Source organism: Pristiophorus japonicus, unplaced genomic scaffold (genome assembly GCF_044704955.1).
Source record: "Pristiophorus japonicus isolate sPriJap1 unplaced genomic scaffold, sPriJap1.hap1 HAP1_SCAFFOLD_667, whole genome shotgun sequence".
NCBI classification, from domain to species: domain Eukaryota; kingdom Metazoa; phylum Chordata; class Chondrichthyes; family Pristiophoridae; genus Pristiophorus; species Pristiophorus japonicus.
This window is the reverse complement of record NW_027254580.1, coordinates 235,057-260,076: the sequence shown is the minus strand read 5'-3', so window position 1 is coordinate 260,076 and position 25,020 is coordinate 235,057. Positions and strand designations below refer to the sequence as shown.

The 25,020-nt window shown below is 63.5% G+C and overlaps 1 protein-coding gene across 1 annotated transcript in view; it reads right to left on the bottom strand.

Annotated features, from left to right (window-relative positions):
* The window catches only part of LOC139255988 (collagen alpha-2(IX) chain-like), a 100,997-nt gene that overhangs the window by 5,055 nt on the left and 70,922 nt on the right, over positions 1–25,020 (bottom strand). Inside the window, exon 12 of the mRNA XM_070874072.1 lies at positions 773–844. Within this exon, the coding sequence (XP_070730173.1) occupies positions 773–844 (72 nt within the window). The remainder of the gene's footprint in view (positions 1–772; positions 845–25,020) is intronic.

The window sequence follows — 25,020 nt, the reverse complement described above, 5'->3', positions numbered from 1 at the left end:
GGGGGGAGAGAAGGGGGGAGGGGAAAAGGGGGGAGAGAAGGGGGAGAGAAGGGGGAGGGGGGGAGGGGAGAAGGGGGGAGAGAAGGGGGGGAAGGGGGCGGGAGGGGGAAGGGGGGGAGGGGAGAAGGGGGGAGAAGGGGGGAAGGGGGAGAGAAGGGGGGAGGGGAGAAGGGGGAGGGGAGAAGGGGGGAGGGGAGAAGGGGGGAGAGAAGGGGGGGGTGGGGAGGGAGGGGGGAGGCGAGGAGGGGGAAGATGATGAAGAAGTCTCACACGCAGCCGATGCCAGGCTGCCGACTCTTCGGGTGGGACCCACCCCCAGCGCGAGGCCAGGCGGACGGGCCCCGCCACCGAGGTACGATGCGCAGGCCACTCAGCCTGGGATAGGGTCGTCGCCCCGGAGACAGCACGCGGGCAGCTGCCGGCACTGTTTTCGGCGCAGGGCTGTAGCTCCACCCCCAGCAGCTCCTGCTGTGCCATGCCGAGCTGGAATTGGGCCGACAGCTATCGGAGAAGCGCGAGGTTAAGTATTCGGCACAATTTTTGTTCTATAAATTAGGCAGGCCTCTCCAATGTGCACCGTTCTAGCGGGCGGCTGAAACTTGAGCCCATAGTCTGGGATTAGAGGTGTTCACATTTCCAGTGCCCCGAGCCAGGCCGATGTGACATTCCATTCCCTCACTGTCAGTCTCGAGAGTTACTGTTCCTACCAGCACTGCTGGAACTCGGGCTCCTGTACACAATGAGAGCAATGAACAGTGATTCCCATCCTTACCTTATCTCCTTTAAATCCAGGGATACCCTGAGGACCTGGGATACCAGTGGGACCTCGCTCTCCTTTAGTGCCCTAGGAACAACACAAATATCGATTTTAACAAGTGACTGAAATAGCAAAGTGTGCACAGATACCACTCCTGGTTCCGACAGATAATCCTGTATTCGGCACCAACATTGGTTGTGATCTCTGTATCTATGGCCGGAGACATCATGGTCGCTGGTCTCCTTGGTAGCTGGCTTGTCGCTGTGTGCCGGGATCAGGTGGAACATATATTCAGTTCCTTTCTGACTGAACTACACCCACGATAATCCCATCATTCCTTGCACACTGACCATCGATACCCTCCCATTGTAAGTGCTAAGATGAATCACGAACATCACCATTGCCAGCTCCAAAGATTCCTGGTTTAACTTCCAAGTTAGCCAGAGATCTGCGGGCAATGAATGCCACACTGCCCCTCACAGGAGTGAAAGCTAACCTCTTATTGGGCAATGTGAGTAATAAAGAGAAATTTGTACAGTCTAATAATTTGTAATAAGAGGTTTAATAAGAGATTGTTACAATGATAAAGGTTTTGAACAATGCAGTATTTGTAATGATGGTGTTTAATCAAAGAAATATGGAGGAACTCTGGGGAAGGAGCTAAGTTCAAGGGAGGTCGAAAACTTCCTTGGGAGGTGTGAGCAGTCGGGCCCCTCCCCCAGCCCACAAGGAAGTCGATAGTTCACTTCCCGTACTTATCTCCCTGGCCTTCTTCTGGCCCATGATCCAACTCCCAGCAGCTGTGGCCGACAGAGCTGCTCTCAGGTCTCTGACTAATATTGCAGTGGGGTTCACGATCCGATTTTATAAGGGAACCTTTTGCCTTCCTGTGGGTTCTCTGCCTGCCTGCTCAAATGTGTAGGTTAACTTGGGACACGGCATGGTCGGGGGCAGGGGGGAAGTGACTGTCTGACTCGAACTGCCCGTCCTGTATCCTCCAGTCTTCAAGTCTTTGATCAACTGGGTTTTACAAGAATTGACCGGGGGGGGGGAGGGGGGAGGGGGGGGCGGGGAGTGCTGTGTCACAGGGTCAGGTTGGTGGAGGACATTTGTCTTACGGATGTTTAGTGTAAGGCCCATGCTTTCGTACGCCTTGGTGAAGATGTTGACGATGACTTGGAGTTCGGCCTCTGAACGTGTGCAGACGCAAGCATCATCTGCATATTGTAACTCGACGACAGAGGATGGGATATCTTAGATCTGGCCTGGAGACGGCGAAGGTTGAACAGGTTCCCACTGGTTCTGTAGTTTAGTTCCACTCCAGCGAGGAGCTTGTTGAGTGTGAGGTGGAGCATGGCAGCGAGGAAGATTGAGAAGAGGGTTGGGGCGATGACACAGCCCTGTTTGACCCCGGTCCGGACGTGGATTGGGTCTGTGGTGGATCCATTGGTCAGGATCACGGTCTGCATGTCGTCATGGAGCAGGCGGAGGATGGTGACAAACTTTTGGGGGCAGCCCAAATGGAAGAGGACGCTCCATAGACCCTCACAGTTGACAGTGTGAAAAGCCTTTGTAAGGTCAAAGAAGGTCATGTACAGGGGTTGGTGCTGTTCCCTGCAGTTCTATTGTAGTTGTTGCGCGGTGACGATCATGTCCGTTGTACCCATTGGTAGACGGAATCCACATTGTGACTCTGGGAGGAGCTCCTCAGCCACAGGGAGAAGACAGTTGAGGAGGATTCTTGCGATAGATTTCCCAGTGGCCGACAGCAGGGAGATTCCTCTGTAGTTGCTGCAGTCGGACTTGCCCCCTTTTCCGGTTAGCAAGATCCACGGCGCGGCCCTGGACAACGTGGTCCACTTTCCATACCTCGGGAGCCTACTATCAGCAAGGGCAGACATCGATGACGAGGCCCAACACCGCCTCCAGTGCACCAGTGCAGCCTTCGGTCGCCTGAGGAAGAGACTGTTTGAAGATCAGGCCCTCAAATCCGGCAACAAGCTCATGGTCTACAGGGCTGTAGTGATACCCGACCTCCTGTATGGCTCAGAGACATGGACCATGTACAGTAGACACCTCAAAGCACGAGAGAAATACCACCAACGATGTCTCTGCAAGATCCTACAAATCCCCTGGGAGGACAGACGCACCAACGTTCGTGTTCTCGATCAGGCCAACATCCCCAGCATTGAAGCACTGACCACACTTGATCAGCTCCGCTGGGCAGGCCACCTTGTTTGCATGCCCGACATGAGACTCCCAAAGCAAGCGCTCTACTCGGAACTCCTTCATGGCAAACGAGCCAAAGGTGGGCAGAGGAAATGTTACAAGGACACCCTCAAAGTCTCCCTGATAAAGTGCAACATCCTCACTGACACCTGGGAGTCCCTGGCCAAAGACCGCCCTAAGTGGAGGAAGTGCATCCGGGAGAGCGCTGAGCATCTCGAGTCTCATCGCCGAGAGCATGCAGAAACCAAGTGCAGGCAGCGGAAAGAGCATGCGGCAAACCAGTCCTACCCACCCTTTCCCTCAACCACTGTCTGTCCCACCTGTGACAGAGACTGTAATTCCCGTATTGGACTGTTCAGTCACCTGAGAACTCACTTTTAGAGTGGAAGCAAGTCTTCCTCGATTCCGAGGGACTGCCTATGATGATGATTTACAAGAATTACTGAGGGAACAATTGAGGCCAAGAGCAGCAATGAAGAGATGACTTGTGACACGTAACAGAACTGCGATTTCCAAAAACTGAAGAAAAAAAAAAAAGCCCAGAACAGAACCTTTAATTGCAGGGGCTCCTCAGAACCACACATGGGCTGAAAGAAGCAATGTGACCAGCAGTGCCCCAGAGCCCTCGATAGGCCTGCCACTCGGTCTGGATCTGATCTTCTGTCCACAGCCACACATTCCAATATACAGCGCTGATGGTTCTCAATTGTGTTGAGTTGGGGTTCCCATTATATTGAGATGTGCTGGCTTGGATCGTCATGTATCTACCAGCCACAGTTGGGGGATACCCTGTATTGGTGGTACAAGTTGGGGGCACACTTTATTAGCTTGGGGGGGCCAGCTAGCACAGAATGATCCTGAGTTCGGAGGGGTCAGTACCAGGTTATGAGCAACCAAGCTGTAACAACTCTGGATCGAATTGAGGTCAATCATATTGCTGTACTGAGCACGGGAACATCCCGTACTGTGGGGAACATCCCGTACTGTGGGGAACGTCCCGTACTGTACCGTGAGGAACATCCCGTACTGTGGGGAACATCCCGTACTGTACCATGGGGAACATCCCGTACTGTGGGGAACATCCCGTACCGTGGGGAACATCTCGTATTGTGGGGAACATCCCGTACCGTGCGGAACGTCCCGTACTGTACCGTGGGGAACATCCTGTACCGTGGGGAACATCTCGTACTGTGGGGAACATCCCGTACCGTGGGGAACATCCCGTATTGTGGGGAACATCCCGTACCGTGCGGAACGTCCCGTACTGTACCGTGGGGAACATCCTGTACCGTGGGGAATATCCCGTACTGTGGGGAACATCCCGTACCGTGGGGAACATCCCGAACCGTGGAGAACATTCCGTACTGTACCGTGGGGAACATCCCGTACTGTGGGGAACATCCCGAACCGTGGAGAACATTCCGTACTGTACCGTGGGGAACATCCCGTACCGTGGGGAACATCCCGTACTGTGGGGAACATCCCGTACCGTGGGGAACATTCCGTACTGTACCGTGGGGAACATCCCGTACTGTGGGGAATATCCCGTACTGTGGGGAATATCCCGTACTGTGGGGAACATCCCGTACTGTGGGGAATATCCCGTACCGTGGGGAATATTCCGTACTGTACCGTGGGGAACATCCCGTACTGTACCGTGGGGAACATCCCGTGCTGTGGGGAACATCCCGTACTGTGGGGAACGTCCCATACTGTACCGTGGGGAACATCCCGTACTGTGGGGAACATCCCGTACTGTACCGTGGGGAACATCCCGTACTGTGGGGAACATCCCGTACTGTGGGGAACATCCCGTACTGTACCGTGGGGAACATCCCGTACTGTGGGGAACATCCCGTACTGTGGGGAACATCCCCTACTGTGGGGAACGTCCAGTACTGTACCGTGGGGAACATCCCGTGCTGTGGGGAACATCCCGTACTGTACCGTGGGGAACATCCCGTACTGTGGGGAACATCCCGTACTGTGGGGAACGTCCCGTACTGTACCGTGGGGAACATCCCGTGCTGTGGGGAACATCCCGTACTGTACCGTGGGGAACATCCCGTACTGTGGGGAACATCCCGTACTGTGGGGAACATCCCGTACTGAGTTGCGTCGACCATTCATTAAGTTGAGAGTGACTCTGAGCAGAAGATATTCCTAACGAGTTAAACTGATTGATTAGTCTGATTTGTCTGTAGTAAAGACAATTTGTTGCTTACTGTCTGGGCTGAGGTTCGTGGTACAGTGCCTAGGAGCTTGCTAATGATCATCCATCACTTTTATTTAATACACTGTGGAATCCTGCACTTCATTTCAAAGCAAGAATTTGAGATTGTCCTAATTATTGTAAAAGGGCTTTCCGGAGCTAATCGGCAGTAATTTATTCTTCCTTTCAAGCGTGATTGATCACTACAGGTGGTCTTTAATTCCATTGTCCTTTTTAGATTTTGAAAGCTTTGAACTTGTTTTCTGCCAAGTGGAAGATCCGAATCCTTGTTGCTGAGCTCGTGAATTCCCCTTCTGCCCTGTGGAGCCTCCAGTGTCGGTCCCGATCCCGTGTGAGGTTCCACTGAGTGTAGAAAGCCTCGAAATGACACTCTCAAACAGCACTGAACTGCAGCTCCGTGACATGGAGTTACAGAGGAACCAGTGCCTCAAGTAGTGCTCAGAAAATCATCAATAGTAGATGGGAGAATGTGTTTACGCAGTGAGTTGTTATGATCGGGAACGCGTTGCCTGAGAGGGCGGTGGGAGCAGATTCAATAGTAACTTTCAAACCGGGAATTGGATAAATACTTGAAAAAGAAAAAATGTGCAGAGCTGCGGGGAAAGAGTGGGGAGTGGGACTAATTGGATCGCACTATCCAAACGATGGCACAGTTCGATGGGCCGAACGGCCTCCTCCTCACTGTATGATTCCATAAAGCTGCAAAATATCATAAAGGTAATGCAGCAGGAAATAGCACTAGTACAGCACAAGTCCTTTTAACTCTGTTTGCTATCAGAAAATATCCCAGCAATGTTCAACTTTAAAATCATTCAAACCCGATTAGTGTCAGGGCAGAGGACCAAAAGGAATTCATCGAGTCAATAATTCTTCACCAGTCAAGTACCTAATTCATGTTCCCCACAACTCAGTACGAGAGGCAGGATGAGAAGGGTTAGGACAGATGGGAGCAAGTGGACAAGAAGCAGAAGCACTGTCAGGGGGTAAAGGAGCAAGCCACAAGGGAGAGGACAGTCAGGAGAGATGAAAGACAGTGGATCAACCAGCAGGAACCATCCCCAGGGAGAAACCTACCTGACTTTATCCACACCAATCCCCATGTCGCAGATGCAGCTGTCCAAGACAGTCAGTAAGTCGGTCGGCCTGAGTTCGGTGAGTCGGTTGGCCCTGAGGTCAGTTAGTCGGTAAGGCCCTGAGGTCGGCGATTCGGTCGGTCCCGAGGTCGGTGAGTCGGTAAGGCCCTGAGGTCGGTGAGTCGGTCGGCCCTGAGGTCAGTGAGTCGGTCGGCCCTGAGGTCAGTGAGTCGGTCGGCCCTGAGGTCGGTGAGTCGGTCGGCCCTGAGGTCGGTGAGTCGGTTGGCCCTGAGGTCGGTGAGTCGGTCGGCCCTGAGGTCAGTGAGTCGGTCGGCCCTGAGGTCGGTGAGTCGGTCGGCCCTGAGGTCGGTGAGTCGGTCGGCCCTGAATTCGGTGATTCGGTCGGCCATGAGGTCAGTAATCGGCCCTGAGGTCGGTGATTCGGTCAGCCCTGAGGTCAGTGATTTGGTCGGCCCTGAGGTCAGTGAGTGGGTAAGGCCCTGAGGTCAGTGATTCGCTCAGGCCCTGAGGTCGGTGAGTCGGTCGGCCCTCAGGTCGGTGAGTTGTTCGGCCCTGAGGTCGATGATTCGGTCGGCCCTGAGGTCGGTGATTTGGTCGGCCCTGAGGTCGGTGGGTCGGTCGGCCCTGAGGTCGGGGATTCGGTCGGCCCTGAGGTCGGTGAGTCGGTCGGCCCTGAGGTCGGGGATTTGGTCGGCCCTGAGGTCGGTGAGTCGGTCGGCCCTGAGGTCGGTGATTCGGTCGGCCCTGAGGTCGGTGAGTCGGTCGGCCCTGATGTCGGTGAGTCGCGAAGGCCCTGAGGTCGGTGAATCGTTCGGCCCTGAGGTCGGTGAGTCGGTCGGCCCTGAGTTCTATGAGTCGGTCGGCCCTGAGGTCGGTGAGTCGGTCGGCCCTGAGGTCAGTGAGTCGGTCGGCCCTGAGGTCGGTGAGTCGGTCGGCCCTGAGGTCAGTGAGACGGTCGGCCCTGAGGGCAGTGAGTCGGTCGGCCCTGAGGTCAGTGAGTCGGTCGGCCCTGAGGTCGGTGAGTCGGTCGGCACTGAGGTCGGTGGTTCGTTCGGCCCTGAGGTCGGTGAGTCGGTCGGCCCTGAGGTCAGTGAGTCGGTCGGCCCTGAGGTCAGTGAGTCGGTCGGCCCTGAGGTCGGTGAGTCGGTCGGCCCTGAGGTCGGTGAGTCGGTCGGCCCTGAAGTCGGTGAGTCGGTCGGCCCTGAATTCGGTGATTCGGTCGGCCATGAGGTCAGTAATCGGCCCTGAGGTCGGTGATTCGGTCAGCCCTGAGGTCAGTGATTTGGTCGGCCCTGAGGTCAGTGAGTCGGTAAGGCCCTGAGGTCAGTGAGTCGCTCAGGCCCTGAGGTCGGTGAGTCGGTCGGCCCTCAGGTCGGTGAGTCGTTCGGCCCTGAGGTCGGTGATTCGATCGGCCCTGAGGTCGGTGAGTCGGTCGGCCCTGAGGTCGGTGATTCGGTCGGCCCTGAGGTTGGTGATTCGGTCGGCCCTGAGGTCGGTGATTCGGTCGGCCCTGAGGTCGGTGGGTCGGTCGGCCCTGAGGTCGGGGATTCGGTCGGCCCTGAGGTCGGTGAGTCGGTCGGCCCTGAGGTCGGGGATTTGGTCGGCCCTGAGGTCGGTGAGTCGGTCGGCCCTGTGGTCGGTGATTCGGTCGGCCCTGAGGTCGGTGAGTCGGTCGGCCCTGAGGTCGGTGAGTCGCGAAGGCCCTGAGGTCGGTGAATCGTTCAGCCCTGAGGTCGGTGAGTCGGTCGGCCCTGAGTTCTATGAGTCGGTCGGCCCTGAGGTCGGTGAGTCGGTCGGCCCTGAGGTCAGTGAGTCGGTCGGCCCTGAGGTCGGTGAGTCGGTCGGCCCTGAGGTCGGTGAGTCGGTCGGCCCTGAGGTCGGTGAGTCGGTCGGCCCTCAGGTCGGTGCGTCGGTCGGCCCTGAGGTCGGTGATTCGGTCGGCCCTGAGGTCGGTGAGTCGGTCGGCCCTGAGGTCGGTGATTCGGTCGGCCCTGAGGTCGGTGATTCGGTCGGCCCTGAGGTCGGTAAGTCGGTCGGCCCTGAGTTCGGTGAGTCGGTCGGCCCTGAGGTCCGTGAGTCGGTCGGCCCTGAGGTCGGTGAGTCGTTCGGCCCTGAGGTCGGTGAGTCAGTCGGCCGTGAGGTCGGTGATTCGGTCGGCCCTGAGGTCGGTGATTCGGTCGGCCCTGAGGTCGGTGAGTCGGTCGGCCCTGAGGTTGGTGAGACGGTCGGCCCTGAGGTCAGTTAGTCGGCAAGGCCCTGAGGTCGGTGATTCGGTCGGCCCCGAGGTCGGTGAGTCGGTAAGGCCCTGAGGTCGGTGATTCGGTCGGCCCTGAGGTCGGTGAGTCGGTCGGCCCTGAGGTCAGTTAGTCGGTCGGCCCTGAGGTCAGTGAGTCGGTCGGCCTGAGGTCGGTGAGTCGGTCGGCCCTGAGGTCAGTTAGTCGGTAAGGCCCTGAGGTCGGCGATTCGGTCGGCCCCGAGGTCGGTGAGTCGGTAAGGCCCTGAGGTCGGTGAGTCGGTCGGCCCTGAGGTCAGTGAGTCGGTCGGCCCTGAGGTCAGTGAGTCGGTCGGCCATGAGGTCGGTGAGTCGGTCGGCCCTGAGGTCGGTGAGTCGGTCGGCCCTGAGGTCGGTGAGTCGGTCGGCCCTGAGGTCGGTGAGTCGGTTGGCCCTGAGGTCGGTGAGTCGGTCGGCCCTGAGGTCAGTGAGTCGGTCGGCCCTGAGGTCAGTGAGTCGGTCGGCCCTGAGGTCGGTGAGTCGGTCGGCCCTGAGGTCGGTGAGTCGGTCGGCCCTGAATTCGGTGATTCGGTCGGCCATGAGGTCAGTAATCAGCCATGAGGTCGGTGATTCGGTCAGCCCTGAGGTCAGTGATTTGGTCAGCCCTGAGGTCAGTGAGTCGGTAAGGCCCTGAGATCAGTGAGTCGCTCAGGCCCTGAGGTCGGTGAGTCGGTCGGCCCTCAGGTCGGTGAGTCGGTCGGCCCTGAGGTCGGTGAGACGGTCGGCCCTGAGGTCGGTTAGTCGGTAAGGCCCTGAGGTCGGCGATTCGCTCGGCCCCGAGGTCGGTGAGTCGGTAAGGCCCTGAGGTCGGTGAGTCGGTCGGCCCTGAGGTCAGTGAGTCGCTAAGGCCCTGAGGTCAGTGAGTCGGTCGGCCCTGAGGTCGGTCAGTCGGTCGACCCTGAGGTCGGTGAGTCGGTAGACCCTGAGCTCGGTGAGTCGGTCGGCCCTGAGGTCAGTGAGTCGATCGGCCCTGAGGTCGGTGAATCGGTCGGCCCTGAGGTCGGTGAGTCGGTCGGCCCTGAGGTCGGTGAGTCGATCGGCCCTGAGGTCGGTGTGTCGGTCGGCCCTAAGGTCTGTGAGTCGGTCGGCCCTGAGGTCGGTGATTTGTTCGGCCCTGAGGTCGGTGAGTCGGTCGGCCCTGAGGTCGGTGAGTCGGTCGGCCCTCAGGTCGGTGAGTCGGTCGGCCCTGAGCTCGGTGATTCGGTCGGCCCTGAGGTCGGTGAGTCGGTCGGCCCTGAGGTCGGTGATTCGGTCGGCCCTGAGGTCGGTGATTCGGTCGGCCCTGAGGTCGGTGAGTCGGTCGGCCCTGAGGTCGGTGAGTCGCGAAGGCCCTGAGGTCGGTGAGTCGTTCGGCCCTGAGGTCGGTGAGTCGGTAGGCCCTCAGGTCGGTGAGTCGGTCGGCCCTGAGGTCAGTGAGTCGGTCGGCCCTGAGGTCGGCGAGTCGGTCGGCCCTGAGGTCGGTTAGTCGGTCGGCCCTGAGATCGGTGAGTCGGTCGGCCCTGAATTCGGTGATTTGGTCGGCCATGAGGTCAGTAAGTTGTTCGGCCCTGAGGTCGGTGAGTCGGTCGGCCCTGATGTCGGTGATTTGGTCGGCCCTGAGGTCGGTGAGTCGGTCGGCCCTCAGGTCGGTGAGTCGGTCGGTCCTGAGGTCAGTGATTCGGTCGGCCCTGAGGTCGGTGAGTCGGTCGGCCCTGAGGTCGGTGATTCGGTCGGCCCTGACGTCAGTGATTTGGTCGGCCCTGAGGTCGGTGAGTTGCGAATGCCCTGAGGTCGGTGCGTCGTTCGGCCCTGAGGTCGGTGAGTCGGTAGGCCCTCAGGTTGGTGATTCGGTCGGCCCTGAGGTCGGTGAGTCGGTCGGCCCTGAGGTCGGTGATTCGGTCGGCCCTGAGGTCGGTGAGTCGGTCGGCCCTGAGGTCGGTGATTCGGTCGGCCTGAGGTCGGTGATTCGGTCGGCCCTGAGGTCGGTGAGTCGGTCGGCCCTGAGGTCGGTGAGTCGTTCGGCCCTGAGGTCGGTGAGTCGGTCGGCCCTGAGGTCGGTGAGTCAGTCGGCCGTGAGGTCGGTGATTCGGTCGGCCCTGAGGTCGGTGATTCGGTCGGCCCTGAGGTCGGTGAGTCGGTCGGCCGTGAGGTCGGTGATTCGGTCGGCCCTGAGGTCGGTGATTCGGTCGGCCCTGAGGTCGGTGAGTCGGTCGGCCCTGAGGTCGGTGGGACGGTCTTCCCTGAGGTCAGTTAGTCGGCAAGGCCCTGAGGTCGGTGATTCGGTCGGCCCCGAGCGGTGAGTCGGTAAGGCCCTGAGGTCGGTGATTCGGTCGGCCCTGAGGTCGGTGAGTCGGTCGGCCCTCAGGTCAGTTAGTCGGTCGGCCCTGAGGTCAGTGAGTCGGTCGGCCTGAGGTCGGTGAGTCGGTTGGCCCTGAGGTCAGTTCGTCGGTAAGGCACTGAGGTCGGCGATTCGGTCGGCCCCGAGGTCGGTGAGTCGGTAAGGCCCTGAGGTCGGTGAGTCGGTCGGCCCTGAGGTCAGTGAGTCGGTCGGCCCTGAGGTCAGTGAGTCGGTCGGCCCTGAGGTCGGTGAGTCGGTCGGCCCTGAGGTCGGTGAGTCGGTTGGCCCTGAGGTCGGTGAGTCGGTCGGCCCTGAGGTCAGTGAGTCGGTCGGCCCTGAAGTCGGTGAGTCGGTCGGCCCTGAGGTCGGTGAGTCGGTCGGCCCTGAATTCGGTGATTCGGTCGGCCATGAGGTCAGTAATCGGCCCTGAGATCGGTGATTCGGTCAGCCCTGAGGTCAGTGATTTGGTCGGCCCTGAGGTCAGTGAGTCGGTAAGGCCCTGAGGTCAGTGAGTCGCTCAGGCCCTGAGGTCGGTGAGTCGGTCGGCCCTCAGGTCGGTGAGTCGTTCGGCCCTGAGGTCGATGATTCGGTCGGCCCTGAGGTCGGTGATTTGGTCGGCCCTGAGGTCGGTGGGTCGGTCGGCCCTGAGGTCGGGGATTCGGTCGGCCCTGAGGTCGGTGAGTCGGTCGGCCCTGAGGTCGGGGATTTGGTCGGCCCTGAGGTCGCTGAGTCGGTCGGCCCTGAGGTCGGTGATTCGGTCGGCCCTGAGGTCGGTGAGTCGGTCGGCCCTGATGTCGGTGAGTCGCGAAGGCCCTGAGGTCGGTGAATCGTTCGGCCCTGAGGTCGGTGAGTCGGTCGGCCCTGAGTTCTATGAGTCGGTCAGCCCTGAGGTCGGTGAGTCGGTCGGCCCTGAGGTCAGTGAGTCGGTCGGCCCTGAGGTCGGTGAGTCGGTCGGCCCTGAGGTCAGTGAGTCGGTCGGCCCTGAGGGCAGTGAGTCGGTCGGCCCTGAGGTCGGTGAGTCGGTCGGCACTGAGGTCGGTGGTTCGTTCGGCCCTGAGGTCGGTGAGTCGGTCGGCCCTGAGGTCAGTGAGTCGGTCGGCCCTGAGGTCAGTGAGTCGGTCGGCCCTGAGGTCGGTGAGTCGGTCGGCCCTGAGGTCGGTGAGTCGGACGCCCCTGAAGTCGGTGAGTCGGTCGGCCCTGAATTCGGTGATTCGGTCGGCCATGAGGTCAGTAATCGGCCCTGAGGTCGGTGATTCGGTCAGCCCTGAGGTCAGTGATTTGGTCGGCCCTGAGGTCAGTGAGTCGGTAAGGCCCTGAGGTCAGTGAGTCGCTCAGGCCCTGAGGTCGGTGAGTCGGTCGGCCCTCAGGTCGGTGAGTCGTTCGGCCCTGAGGTCGGTGATTCGATCGGCCCTGAGGTCGGTGAGTCGGTCGGCCCTGAGGTCGGTGATTCGGTCGGCCCTGAGGTCGGTGATTCGGTCGGCCCTGAGGTCGGTGGGTCGGTCGGCCCTGAGGTCGGGGATTCGGTCGGCCCTGAGGTCGGTGAGTCGGTCGGCCCTGAGGTCGGGGATTTGGTCGGCCCTGAGGTCGGTGAGTCGGTCGGCCCTGTGGTCGGTGATTCGGTCGACCCTGAGGTCGGTGAGTCGGTCGGCCCTGAGGTCGGTGAGTCGCGAAGGCCCTGAGGTCGGTGAATCGTTCAGCCCTGAGGTCGGTGAGTCGGTCGGCCCTGAGTTCTATGAGTCGGTCGGCCCTGAGGTCGGTGTGTCGGTCGGCCCTGAGGTCAGTGAGTCGGTCGGCCCTGAGGTCGGTGAGTCGGTCGGCCCTGAGGTCGGTGAGTCGGTCGGCCCTGAGGTCGGTGAGTCGGTCGGCCCTCAGGTCGGTGCGTCGGTCGGCCCTGAGGTCGGTGATTCGGTCGGCCCTGAGGTCGGTGAGTCGTTCGGCCCTGAGGTCGGTGATTCGGTCGGCCCTGAGGTCGGTGATTCGGTCGGCCCTGAGGTCGGTGAGTCGGTCGGCCCTGAGTTCGGTGAGTCGGTCGGCCCTGAGGTCAGTGAGTCGGTCGGCCCTGAGTTCGGTGAGTCGGTCGGCCCTGAGGTCAGTGAGTTAGTCGGCCCTGAGGTCAGTGTGACGGTCGGCCCTGAGGTCGGTGAGTCAGTCGGCCCTGAGGTCAGTGAGTCGGTCGGTCCTGAGGTCAGTGAGACGGTCGGCCCTGAGGGCAGTGAGTCGGTCGGCGCTGAGGTCTGTGAGACGTTCGGCCCTGAGGTCAGTGAGTCGGTCGGCCCTGAGGTCGGTGAGTCGGTCGGCCCTGAGGTCGGTGGTTCGGTCGGCCCTGAGGTCGGTGATTTGGTCGGCCCTGAGGTCGGTGGGTCGGTCGGCCCTGAGGTCGGGGATTCGGTCGGCCCTGAGGTCGGTGAGTCGGTCGGCCCTGAGGTCGGGGATTTGGTCGGCCCTGAGGTCGGTGAGTCGGTCGGCCCTGAGGTCGGTGATTCGGTCGGCCCTGAGGTCGGTGAGTCGGTCGGCCCTGATGTCGGTGAGTCGCGAAGGCCCTGAGGTCGGTGAATCGTTCGGCCCTGAGGTCGGTGAGTCGGTCGGCCCTGAGTTCTATGAGTCGGTCGGCCCTGAGGTCGGTGAGTCGGTCGGCCCTGAGGTCAGTGAGTCGGTCGGCCCTGAGGTCGGTGAGTCGGTCGGCCCTGAGGTCAGTGAGTCGGTCGGCCCTGAGGGCAGTGAGTCGGTCGGCCCTGAGGTCGGTGAGTCGGTCGGCACTGAGGTCGGTGGTTCGTTCGGCCCTGAGGTCGGTGAGTCGGTCGGCCCTGAGGTCAGTGAGTCGGTCGGCCCTGAGGTCAGTGAGTCGGTCGGCCCTGAGGTCGGTGAGTCGGTCGGCCCTGAGGTCGGTGAGTCGGTCGCCCCTGAAGTCGGTGAGTCGGTCGGCCCTGAATTCGGTGATTCGGTCGGCCATGAGGTCAGTAATCGGCCCTGAGGTCGGTGATTCGGTCAGCCCTGAGGTCAGTGATTTGGTCGGCCCTGAGGTCAGTGAGTCGGTAAGGCCCTGAGGTCAGTGAGTCGCTCAGGCCCTGAGGTCGGTGAGTCGGTCGGCCCTCAGGTCGGTGAGTCGTTCGGCCCTGAGGTCGGTGATTCGATCGGCCCTGAGGTCGGTGAGTCGGTCGGCCCTGAGGTCGGTGATTCGGTCGGCCCTGAGGTCGGTGATTCGGTCGGCCCTGAGGTCGGTGGGTCGGTCGGCCCTGAGGTCGGGGATTTGGTCGGCCCTGAGGTCGGTGAATCGGTCGGCCCTGAGGTCGGGGATTTGGTCGGCCCTGAGGTCGGTGAGTCGGTCGGCCCTGTGGTCGGTGATTCGGTCGGCCCTGAGGTCGGTGAGTCGGTCGGCCCTGAGGTCGGTGAGTCGCGAAGGCCCTGAGTTCTATGAGTCGGTCGGCCCTGAGGTCGGTGTGTCGGTCGGCCCTGAGGTCAGTGAGTCGGTCGGCCCTGAGGTCGGTGAGTCGGTCGGCCCTGAGGTCGGTGAGTCGGTCGGCCCTGAGGTCGGTGAGTCGGTCGGCCCTCAGGTCGGTGCGTCGGTCGGCCCTGAGGTCGGTGATTCGGTCGGCCCTGAGGTCGGTGAGTCGGTCGGCCCTGAGGTCGGTGATTCGGTCGGCCCTGAGGTCGGTGATTCGGTCGGCCCTGAGGTCGGTGAGTCGGTCGGCCCTGAGTTCGGTGAGTCGGTCGGCCCTGAGGTCAGTGAGTCGGTCGGCCCTGAGTTCGGTGAGTCGGTCGGCCCTGAGGTCAGTGAGTTAGTCGGCCCTGAGGTCAGTGTGACGGTCGGCCCTGAGGTCGGTGAGTCAGTCGGCCCTGAGGTCAGTGAGTCGGTCGGTCCTGAGGTCAGTGAGACGGTCGGCCCTGAGGGCAGTGAGTCGGTCGGCGCTGAGGTCTGTGAGACGTTCGGCCCTGAGGTCAGTGAGTCGGTCGGCCCTGAGGTCGGTGAGTCGGTCGGCCCTGAGGTCGGTGGTTCGGTCGGCCCTGAGGTCGGTGGTTCGGTCGGCCCTGAGGTCGGTGAGTCGGTCGGCCCTGAGGTCAGTGAGTCGGTCGGCCCTGAGGTCCGTGAGTCGGTCGGCCCTGAGATCGGTGAGTCGGTCGGCCCTGAGGTCGGTGAGTCGGTCGGCCCTGAGGTCGGTGAGTCGGTCGGCCCTGAGGTCGGTGAGTCGGTCGGCCCTGAGTTCGGTGAGTCGGTCGGCCCTGAGGTCCGTGAGTCGGTCGGCCCTGAGTTCGGTGAGTCGGTCGGCCCTGAGGTCAGTGAGACGGTCGGCCCTGAGGTCTGTGAGTCGGTCGGCCCTGAGGTCAGTGAGTCGGTCGGCCCTGAGTTCGGTGAGTCGGTCGGCCCTGAATTCGGTGATTCGGTCGGCCATGAGGTCAGTAATCGGCCCTGAGGTCGGTGATTCGGTCAGCCCTGAGGTCAGTGATTTGGTCGGCCATGAGGTCAGTGAGTCGGTAAGGCCCTGAGGTCAGTGAGTCGCTCAAGCCCTGAGGTCGGTGAGTCGGTCGGCCCTCAGGTCGGTGAGTCGTTCGGCCCTGAGGTCGGTGATTCGGTCGGCCCTGAGGTCGGTGAGTCGGTCGGCCCTGAGGTCGGTGGATCGGTCGGCCCTGAGGTCGGGGATTCGTTCGGCCCTGAGGTCGGTGAGTCGCTCGGCCCTGAGGTCGGGGATTTGGTCGGCACTGAGGCCGGTGAGTCGGTCGGCCCTGTGGTCGGTGATTCGGTCGGCCCTGAGGTCGGTGAGTCGGTCGGCCCTGAGGTCGGTGAGTCGCGAAGGCCCTGAGGTCGGTGAATCGTTCGGCCCTGAGGTCGGTGAGTCGGTCGGCCCTGAGTTCTATGAGTCGGTCGGCCCTGAGGTCGGTGAGTCGGTCGGCCCTGAGTTCGGTGAGTCGGTCGGCCCTGAGGTCAGTGAGTCGGTCGGCCCTGAGGTCAGTGAGACGGTCGGCCCTGAGGTCTGTGAGTCGGTCGGCCCTGAGGTCAGTGAGTCGGTCGGCCCTGAGGTCAGTGAGATGGTCGGCCCTGAGGGCAGTGAGTCGGTCGGCCCTGAGGTCAGTGAGACGTACGGCCCTGAGGTCAGTGAGTCGGTCGGCCCTGAGTTCGGTGAGTCGGTCGGCCCTGAATTCGGTGATTCGGTCGGCCATGAGGTCAGTAATCGGCCCTGAGGTCGGTGATTCGGTCAGCCCTGAGGTCAGTGATTTGGTCGGCCCTGAGGTCAGTGAGTCGGTAAGGCCCTGAGGTCAGTGAGTCGCTCAAGCCCTGAGGTCGGTGAGTCGGTCGGCCCTCAGGTCGGTGAGTCGTTCGGCCCTGAGGTCGGTGATTCGGTCGGCCCTGAGGTCGGTGAGTCGGTCGGCCCTGAGGTCGGTGATTCGGTCGGCCCTGAGGTCGGTGATTTGGTCGGCCCTGAGGTCGGTGGGTCGGTCGGCCCTGAGGTCGGGGATTCGGTCTGCCCTGAGGTCGGTGAGTCGGTCGGCCCTGAGGTCGGAGATTTGGTCGGCCCTGAGGCCGGTGAGTCGGTCGGCCCTGTGGTCGGTGATTCGGTCGGCCCTGAGGTCGGTGAGACGGTCGGCCCTGAGGTCGGTGAGTCGCGAAGGCCCTGAGGTCGGTGAATCGTTCGGCCCTGAGGTCGGTGAGTCGGTCGGCCCTGAGTTCTATGAGTCGGTCGGCCCTGAGGTCGGTGAGTCGGTCGGCCCTGAGGTCAGTGAGTCGGTCGGCCCTGAGGTCGGTGAGTCGGTCGGCCCTGAGGTCGGTGAGTCGGTCGGCCCTGAGGTCGGTGAGTCGGTCGGCCCTGAGGTCGGTGATTCGGTCGGCCCTGAGGTCGGTGATTCGGTCGGCCCTGAGGTCGGTGAGTCGGTCGGCCCTGAGTTCGGTGAGTCGGTCGGCCCTGAGGTCTGTGTGACGGTCGGCCCTGAGGTCGGTGAGTCGGTCGGCCCTGAGGTCAGTGAGTCGGTCGGCCCTGAGGTCAGTGAGACGGTCGGCCCTGAGTGCAGTGAGTCGGTCGGCGCTGAGGTCTGTGAGACGTTCGGCCCTGAGGTCAGTGAGTCGGTCGGCCCTGAGGTCGGTGAGTCGGTCGGGCCTGAGGTCGGTGGTTCGGTCGGCCCTGAGGTCGGTGGGTCGGTCGGCCCTGAGGTCAGTGAGTCGGTCGGCCCTGAGGTCCGTGAGTCGGTCGGCCCTGAGGTCGGTGAGTCGGTCGGCCCTGAGGTCGGTGAGTCGGTCGGCCCTGAGGTCGGTGAGTCGGTCGGCCCTGAGGTCGGTGAGTCGGTCGGCCCTGAGTTCGGTGAGTCGGTCGGCCCTGAGGTCCGTGAGTCGGTCGGCCCTGAGTTCGGTGAGTCGGTCGGCCCTGAGGTCAGTGAGTCGGTCGGCCCTGAGGTCAGTGAGACGTTCGGCCCTGAGGTCAGTGAGTCGGTCGGCCCTGAGTTCGGTGAGTCGGTCGGCCCTGAGGTCGGTGGTTCGGTCGGCCCTGAGGTCGGTGAGTCGGTCGGCCCTGAGGTCTGTGAGTCGGTCGGCCCTGAGGTCAGTGAGTCGGTCGGCCCTGAGGTCGGTGAGTCGGTCGACCCTGAGGTCGGTAAGTCGGTCGGCCCTGAGGTCGGTGAGTCGGTCGGCCCTAAGGTCGGTGAGTCGGTCGGCCCTGAGGTCGGTGAGTCGGTCGGCCCTGAGGTCGGTGAGTCGGTCGGCACTCAGGTCGTTGAGTCGGTCGGCCCTGAGGTCGGTGATTCGGTCGGCACTCAGGTCGTTGAGTCGGTCGGCCCTGAGGTCGGTGATTCGGTCGGCCCTGAGGTCGGTGAGTCGGTCGGCCCTGAGGTCGGTGATTCGGTCGGCCCTGAGGTCGGTGAGTCGGTCGGCCCTGAGGTCAGGGATTCGGTCGGCCCTCAGGTCGGTGATTCGGTCGGCCCTGAGGTCGGTGAGTCGGTCGGCCCTGAGTTCGGTGAGTCGGTCGGCCCTGAGGTCAGTGAGTCGGTCGGCCCTGAGTTCGGTGAGTCGGTCGGCCCTGAGGTCAGTGAGTCAGTCGACCCTGAGGTCAGTGTGACGGTCGGCCCTGAGGTCGGTGAGTCGGTCGGCCCTGAGGTCCGTGAGTCGGTCGGCCCTGAGGTCAGTGAGACGGTCGGCCCTGAGGGCAGTGAGTCGGTCGGCGCTGAGGTCTGTGAGACGTTCGGCCCTGAGGTCAGTGAGTCGGTCGGCCCTGAGGTCCGTGAGTCGGTCGGCCCTGAGGTCGGTGGGTCGGTCGGCCCTGAGGTCGGTGAGTCGGTCGGCCCTGAGGTCCGTGAGTCGGTCGGCCCTGAGGTCGGTGAGTCGGTCGGCCCTGAGGTCGGTGAATCGGTCGGCCCTGAGGTCGGTGAGTCGGTCGGCCCTGAGGTCGGTGAGTCGGTCGGCCCTGAGTTCGGTGAGTCGGTCGGCCCTGAGGTCCGTGAGTCGGTCGGCCCTGTGTTCGGTGAGTCGGTCGGCCCTGAGGTCAGTGAGTCGGTCGGCCCTGAGGTCAGTGAGATGTTCGGCCCTGAGGTCAGTGAGTCGGTCGGCCCTGAGTTCGGTGAGTCGGTCGGCACTGAGGTCGGTGAGTCGGTCGGCCCTGTGTTCGGTGAGTCGGTCGGCCCTGAGGTCCGTGAGTCGGTCGGCCCTGAGTTCGGTGAGTCGGTCGGCCCTGAGGTCAGTGAGTCGGTCGGCCCTGAGGTCAGTGAGACGTTCGGCCCTGAGGTCAGTGAGTCGGTCGGCCCTGAGTTCGGTGAGTCGGTCGGCCCTGAGGTCGGTTGTTCGGTCGGCCCTGAGGTCGGTGAGTCGGTCGGCCCTGAGGTCAGTGAGTCGGTCGGCCCTGAGGTCAGTGAGTCGGTCGGCCCTGAGGTCGGTGAGTCGGTCGACCCTGAGGTCGGTGAGTCGGTCGGCCCTGAGGTCAGTGAGTCGGTCGGCCCTGAGGTCGGTGAGTCGGTCGGCCCTGAGGTCGGTGAGTCGGTCGGCCCTGAGGTCGGTGAGTCGGTCGGCACTCAGGTCGGTGAGTCGGTCGGCCCTGAGGTCGGTGATTCGGTCGGCCCTGAGGTCGGTGAGTCGGTCGGCCCTGAGGTCGGTGATTCGGTCGGCCCTGAGGTCGGTGAGTCGCTCGGCCCTGAGGTCGGTGATTCGGTCGGCCCTGAGGTCGGTGATTCGGTCGGCCCTGAGGTCGGTGAGTCGGTCGGCCCTGAGGTCGGTGAGTCGGTCGGCCCTGAGGTCGGTGAGTCGGTCGGCCCTGAGTTCGGTGAGTCGGTCGGCCCTGAGGTCAGTGAGTCAGTCGGCCCTGAGGTCAGTGTGACGGTCGGCCCTGAGGTCGGTGAGTCGGTCGGCCCTGAGGTCGGTGAGTCGGTCGGCCCTGAGGTCAGTGAGACGGTCGGCCCTGAGGGCAGTGAGTCGGTCGGCGCTGAGGTCTGTGAGACGTTCGGCCCTGAGGTCAGTGAGTCGGTCGGCCCTGAGGTCGGTGAGTCGGTCGGGCCTGAGGTCGGTGGTTCGGTCGGCCCTGAGGTCGGTGAGTCGGTCGGCCCTGAGGTCAGTGAGTCGGTCGGCCCTGAGGTCCGTGAGTCGGTCGGCCCTGAGGTCGGTGAGTCGGTCGGCCCTGAGGTCGGTGAGTCGGTCGGCCCTGAGTTCGGTGAGTCGGTCGGCCCTGAGGTCGGTGAGTCGGTCGGCCCTGAGGTCAGTGAGACGTTCGGCCCTGAGGTCAGTGAGTCGGTCGGCCCTGAGTTCGGTGAGTCGGTCGGCCCTGAGGTCGGTGGTTCGGTCGGCCCTGAGGTCGGTGAGTCGGTCGGCCCTGAGGTCAGTGAGTCGGTCGGCCCTGAGGTCGGTGAGTCGGTCGGCCCTGAGGTCCGTGAGTCGGTCGGCCCTGAGGTCGGTGAGTCGGTCGACCCTGAGGTCGGTGAGTCGGTCGGCCCTGAGGTCGGTGAGTCGGTCGGCCCTGAGGTCGGTGAGTCGGTCGGCCCTGAGGTCGGTGAGTCGGTCGGCCCTGAGGTCGGTGAGTCGGTCGGCACTCAGGTCGTTGAGTCGGTCGGCCCTGAGGTCGGTGATTCGGCCGGCCCTGAGGTCGGTGAGTCGGTCGGCCCTGAGGTCGGTGATTCGGTCGGCCCTGAGGTCGGTGATTTGGTCGGCCCTGAGGTCGGTGAGTCGGTAGGCCCTCAGGTCGGTGAGTAGGTCGGCCCTGAGGTCAGTGAGTCGGTCGGCCCTGAGGTCAGTGAGTCGGTCGGCCCTGAGGTCGGTGAGTCGGTCGGCCCTGAGGTCGGTGAGTTGGTCGGCCCTGAGGTCGGTGAGACGGTCGGCCCTGAGGTCGGTTAGTCGGTAAGGCCCTGAGGTCGGCGATTCGCTCGGCCCCGAGGTCTGTGAGTCGGTAAGGCCCTGAGGTCGGTCAGTCGGTCGGCCCTGAGGTCGGTGAGTCGGTCAGCCCTGAGGTCGGTGAGTAGGTCGGCCCTGAGGTCGGTGAGTCGATCGGCCCTGAGGTCGGTGATTTGGTCGGCCCCGAGGTCGGTGAGTCGGTCGGCCCCGAGGTCGGTGATTTGGTCGGCCCCGAGGTCGGTGAGTCGGTCGGCCCTGAGGTCGGTGAGTCGGTCGGCCCTCAGGTCGTTGAGTCGGTCGGCCCTGAGGTCGGTGATTCGGTCGGCCCTGAGGTCGGTGCGTCGGTCGGCCCTGAGGTCGGTGATTCGGTCGGCCCTGAGGTCGGTGATTCGGTCGGCCCTGAGGTCGGTGAGTAGGTCGGCCCTGAGGTCGGTGAGTCGCGAAGGCCCTGAGGTCGGTGAGTCGTTCGGCCCTGAGGTCTGTGAGTCGGTCGGCCCTGAGGTCGGTGATTTGGTCGGCCCCGGGTTCGGTGAGTCGGTCGGCCCTGAGGTCGGTGAGTCGGTCGGCCCTCAGGTCGGTGAGTCGGTCGGCCCTGAGGTCGGTGATTCGGTCGGCCCTGAGGTCGGTGCGTCGGTCGGCCCTGAGGTCGGTGATTCGGTCGGCCCTGAGGTCGGTGAGTCGGTCGGCCCTGAGTTCGGTGAGTCGGTCGGCACTGAGGTCGGTGAGTCGGTCGGCCCTGAGTTCGGTGAGTCGGTCGGCCCTGAGGTCCGTGAGTCGGTCGGCCCTGAGGTCAGTGAGTCGGTAAGGCCCTGAGGTCAGTGAGTCGCTCAAGCCCTGAGGTCGGTGAGTCGGTCAGCCCTGAGGTCAGTGATTTGGTCGGCCCTGAGGTCAGTGAGTCGGTAAGGCCCTGAGGTCAGTGAGTCGCTCAAGCCCTGAGGTCGGTGAGTCGGTCGGCCCTCAGGTCGGTGAGTCGTTCGGCCCTGAGGTCGGTGATTCGGTCGGCCCTGAGGTCGGTGAGTCGGTCGGCCCTGAGGTCGGTGATTCGGTCGGCCCTGAGGTCGGTGATTTGGTCGGCCCTGAGGTCGGTGGGTCGGTCGGCCCTGAGGTCGGGGATTCGGTCTGCCCTGAGGTCGGTGAGTCGGTCGGCCCTGAGGTCGGAGATTTGGTCGGCCCTGAGGCCGGTGAGTCGGTCGGCCCTGTGGTCGGTGATTCGGTCGGCCCTGAGGTCGGTGAGACGGTCGGCCCTGAGGTCGGTGAGTCGCGAAGGCCCTGAGGTCGGTGAATCGTTCGGCCCTGAGGTCGGTGAGTCGGTCGGCCCTGAGTTCTATGAGTCGGTCGGCCCTGAGGTCGGTGAGTCGGTCGGCCCTGAGGTCAGTGAGTCGGTCGGCCCTGAGGTCGGTGAGTCGGTCGGCCCTGAGGTCGGTGAGTCGGTCGGCCCTGAGGTCGGTGAGTCGGTCGGCCCTGAGGTCGGTGATTCGGTCGGCCCTGAGGTCGGTGATTCGGTCGGCCCTGAGGTCGGTGAGTCGGTCGGCCCTGAGTTCGGTGAGTCGGTCGGCCCTGAGGTCTGTGTGACGGTCGGCCCTGAGGTCGGTGAGTCGGTCGGCCCTGAGGTCAGTGAGTCGGTCGGCCCTGAGGTCAGTGAGACGGTCGGCCCTGAGTGCAGTGAGTCGGTCGGCGCTGAGGTCTGTGAGACGTTCGGCCCTGAGGTCAGTGAGTCGGTCGGCCCTGAGGTCGGTGAGTCGGTCGGGCCTGAGGTCGGTGGTTCGGTCGGCCCTGAGGTCGGTGGGTCGGTCGGCCCTGAGGTCAGTGAGTCGGTCGGCCCTGAGGTCCGTGAGTCGGTCGGCCCTGAGGTCGGTGAGTCGGTCGGCCCTGAGGTCGGTGAGTCGGTCGGCCCTGAGGTCGGTGAGTCGGTCGGCCCTGAGGTCGGTGAGTCGGTCGGCCCTGAGTTCGGTGAGTCGGTCGGCCCTGAGGTCCGTGAGTCGGTCGGCCCTGAGTTCGGTGAGTCGGTCGGCCCTGAGGTCAGTGAGTCGGTCGGCCCTGAGGTCAGTGAGACGTTCGGCCCTGAGGTCAGTGAGTCGGTCGGCCCTGAGTTCGGTGAGTCGGTCGGCCCTGAGGTCGGTGGTTCGGTCGGCCCTGAGGTCGGTGAGTCGGTCGGCCCTGAGGTCTGTGAGTCGGTCGGCCCTGAGGTCAGTGAGTCGGTCGGCCCTGAGGTCGGTGAGTCGGTCGACCCTGAGGTCGGTAAGTCGGTCGGCCCTGAGGTCGGTGAGTCGGTCGGCCCTAAGGTCGGTGAGTCGGTCGGCCCTGAGGTCGGTGAGTCGGTCGGCCCTGAGGTCGGTGAGTCGGTCGGCACTCAGGTCGTTGAGTCGGTCGGCCCTGAGGTCGGTGATTCGGTCGGCACTCAGGTCGTTGAGTCGGTCGGCCCTGAGGTCGGTGATTCGGTCGGCCCTGAGGTCGGTGAGTCGGTCGGCCCTGAGGTCGGTGATTCGGTCGGCCCTGAGGTCGGTGAGTCGGTCGGCCCTGAGGTCAGGGATTCGGTCGGCCCTCAGGTCGGTGATTCGGTCGGCCCTGAGGTCGGTGAGTCGGTCGGCCCTGAGTTCGGTGAGTCGGTCGGCCCTGAGGTCAGTGAGTCGGTCGGCCCTGAGTTCGGTGAGTCGGTCGGCCCTGAGGTCAGTGAGTCAGTCGACCCTGAGGTCAGTGTGACGGTCGGCCCTGAGGTCGGTGAGTCGGTCGGCCCTGAGGTCCGTGAGTCGGTCGGCCCTGAGGTCAGTGAGACGGTCGGCCCTGAGGGCAGTGAGTCGGTCGGCGCTGAGGTCTGTGAGACGTTCGGCCCTGAGGTCAGTGAGTCGGTCGGCCCTGAGGTCCGTGAGTCGGTCGGCCCTGAGGTCGGTGAGTCGGTCGGCCCTGAGGTCGGTGAGTCGGTCGGCCCTGAGGTCCGTGAGTCGGTCGGCCCTGAGGTCGGTGAGTCGGTCGGCCCTGAGGTCGGTGAATCGGTCGGCCCTGAGGTCGGTGAGTCGGTCGGCCCTGAGGTCGGTGAGTCGGTCGGCCCTGAGTTCGGTGAGTCGGTCGGCCCTGAGGTCCGTGAGTCGGTCGGCCCTGTGTTCGGTGAGTCGGTCGGCCCTGAGGTCAGTGAGTCGGTCGGCCCTGAGGTCAGTGAGATGTTCGGCCCTGAGGTCAGTGAGTCGGTCGGCCCTGAGTTCGGTGAGTCGGTCGGCACTGAGGTCGGTGAGTCGGTCGGCCCTGTGTTCGGTGAGTCGGTCGGCCCTGAGGTCCGTGAGTCGGTCGGCCCTGAGTTCGGTGAGTCGGTCGGCCCTGAGGTCAGTGAGTCGGTCGGCCCTGAGGTCAGTGAGACGTTCGGCCCTGAGGTCAGTGAGTCGGTCGGCCCTGAGTTCGGTGAGTCGGTCGGCCCTGAGGTCGGTTGTTCGGTCGGCCCTGAGGTCGGTGAGTCGGTCGGCCCTGAGGTCAGTGAGTCGGTCGGCCCTGAGGTCAGTGAGTCGGTCGGCCCTGAGGTCGGTGAGTCGGTCGACCCTGAGGTCGGTGAGTCGGTCGGCCCTGAGGTCAGTGAGTCGGTCGGCCCTGAGGTCGGTGAGTCGGTCGGCCCTGAGGTCGGTGAGTCGGTCGGCCCTGAGGTCGGTGAGTCGGTCGGCACTCAGGTCGGTGAGTCGGTCGGCCCTGAGGTCGGTGATTCGGTCGGCCCTGAGGTCGGTGAGTCGGTCGGCCCTGAGGTCGGTGATTCGGTCGGCCCTGAGGTCGGTGAGTCGCTCGGCCCTGAGGTCGGTGATTCGGTCGGCCCTGAGGTCGGTGATTCGGTCGGCCCTGAGGTCGGTGAGTCGGTCGGCCCTGAGGTCGGTGAGTCGGTCGGCCCTGAGGTCGGTGAGTCGGTCGGCCCTGAGTTCGGTGAGTCGGTCGGCCCTGAGGTCAGTGAGTCAGTCGGCCCTGAGGTCAGTGTGACGGTCGGCCCTGAGGTCGGTGAGTCGGTCGGCCCTGAGGTCGGTGAGTCGGTCGGCCCTGAGGTCAGTGAGACGGTCGGCCCTGAGGGCAGTGAGTCGGTCGGCGCTGAGGTCTGTGAGACGTTCGGCCCTGAGGTCAGTGAGTCGGTCGGCCCTGAGGTCGGTGAGTCGGTCGGGCCTGAGGTCGGTGGTTCGGTCGGCCCTGAGGTCGGTGAGTCGGTCGGCCCTGAGGTCAGTGAGTCGGTCGGCCCTGAGGTCCGTGAGTCGGTCGGCCCTGAGGTCGGTGAGTCGGTCGGCCCTGAGGTCGGTGAGTCGGTCGGCCCTGAGTTCGGTGAGTCGGTCGGCCCTGAGGTCGGTGAGTCGGTCGGCCCTGAGGTCAGTGAGACGTTCGGCCCTGAGGTCAGTGAGTCGGTCGGCCCTGAGTTCGGTGAGTCGGTCGGCCCTGAGGTCGGTGGTTCGGTCGGCCCTGAGGTCGGTGAGTCGGTCGGCCCTGAGGTCAGTGAGTCGGTCGGCCCTGAGGTCGGTGAGTCGGTCGGCCCTGAGGTCGGTGAGTCGGTCGGCCCTGAGGTCGGTGATTTGGTCGGCCCCGAGGTCGGTGAGTCGGTCGGCCCTGAGGTCGGTGAGTCGGTCGGCCCTCAGGTCGTTGAGTCGGTCGGCCCTGAGGTCGGTGATTCGGTCGGCCCTGAGGTCGGTGCGTCGGTCGGCCCTGAGGTCGGTGATTCGGTCGGCCCTGAGGTCGGTGATTCGGTCGGCCCTGAGGTCGGTGAGTAGGTCGGCCCTGAGGTCGGTGAGTCGCGAAGGCCCTGAGGTCGGTGAGTCGTTCGGCCCTGAGGTCTGTGAGTCGGTCGGCCCTGAGGTCGGTGATTTGGTCGGCCCCGAGTT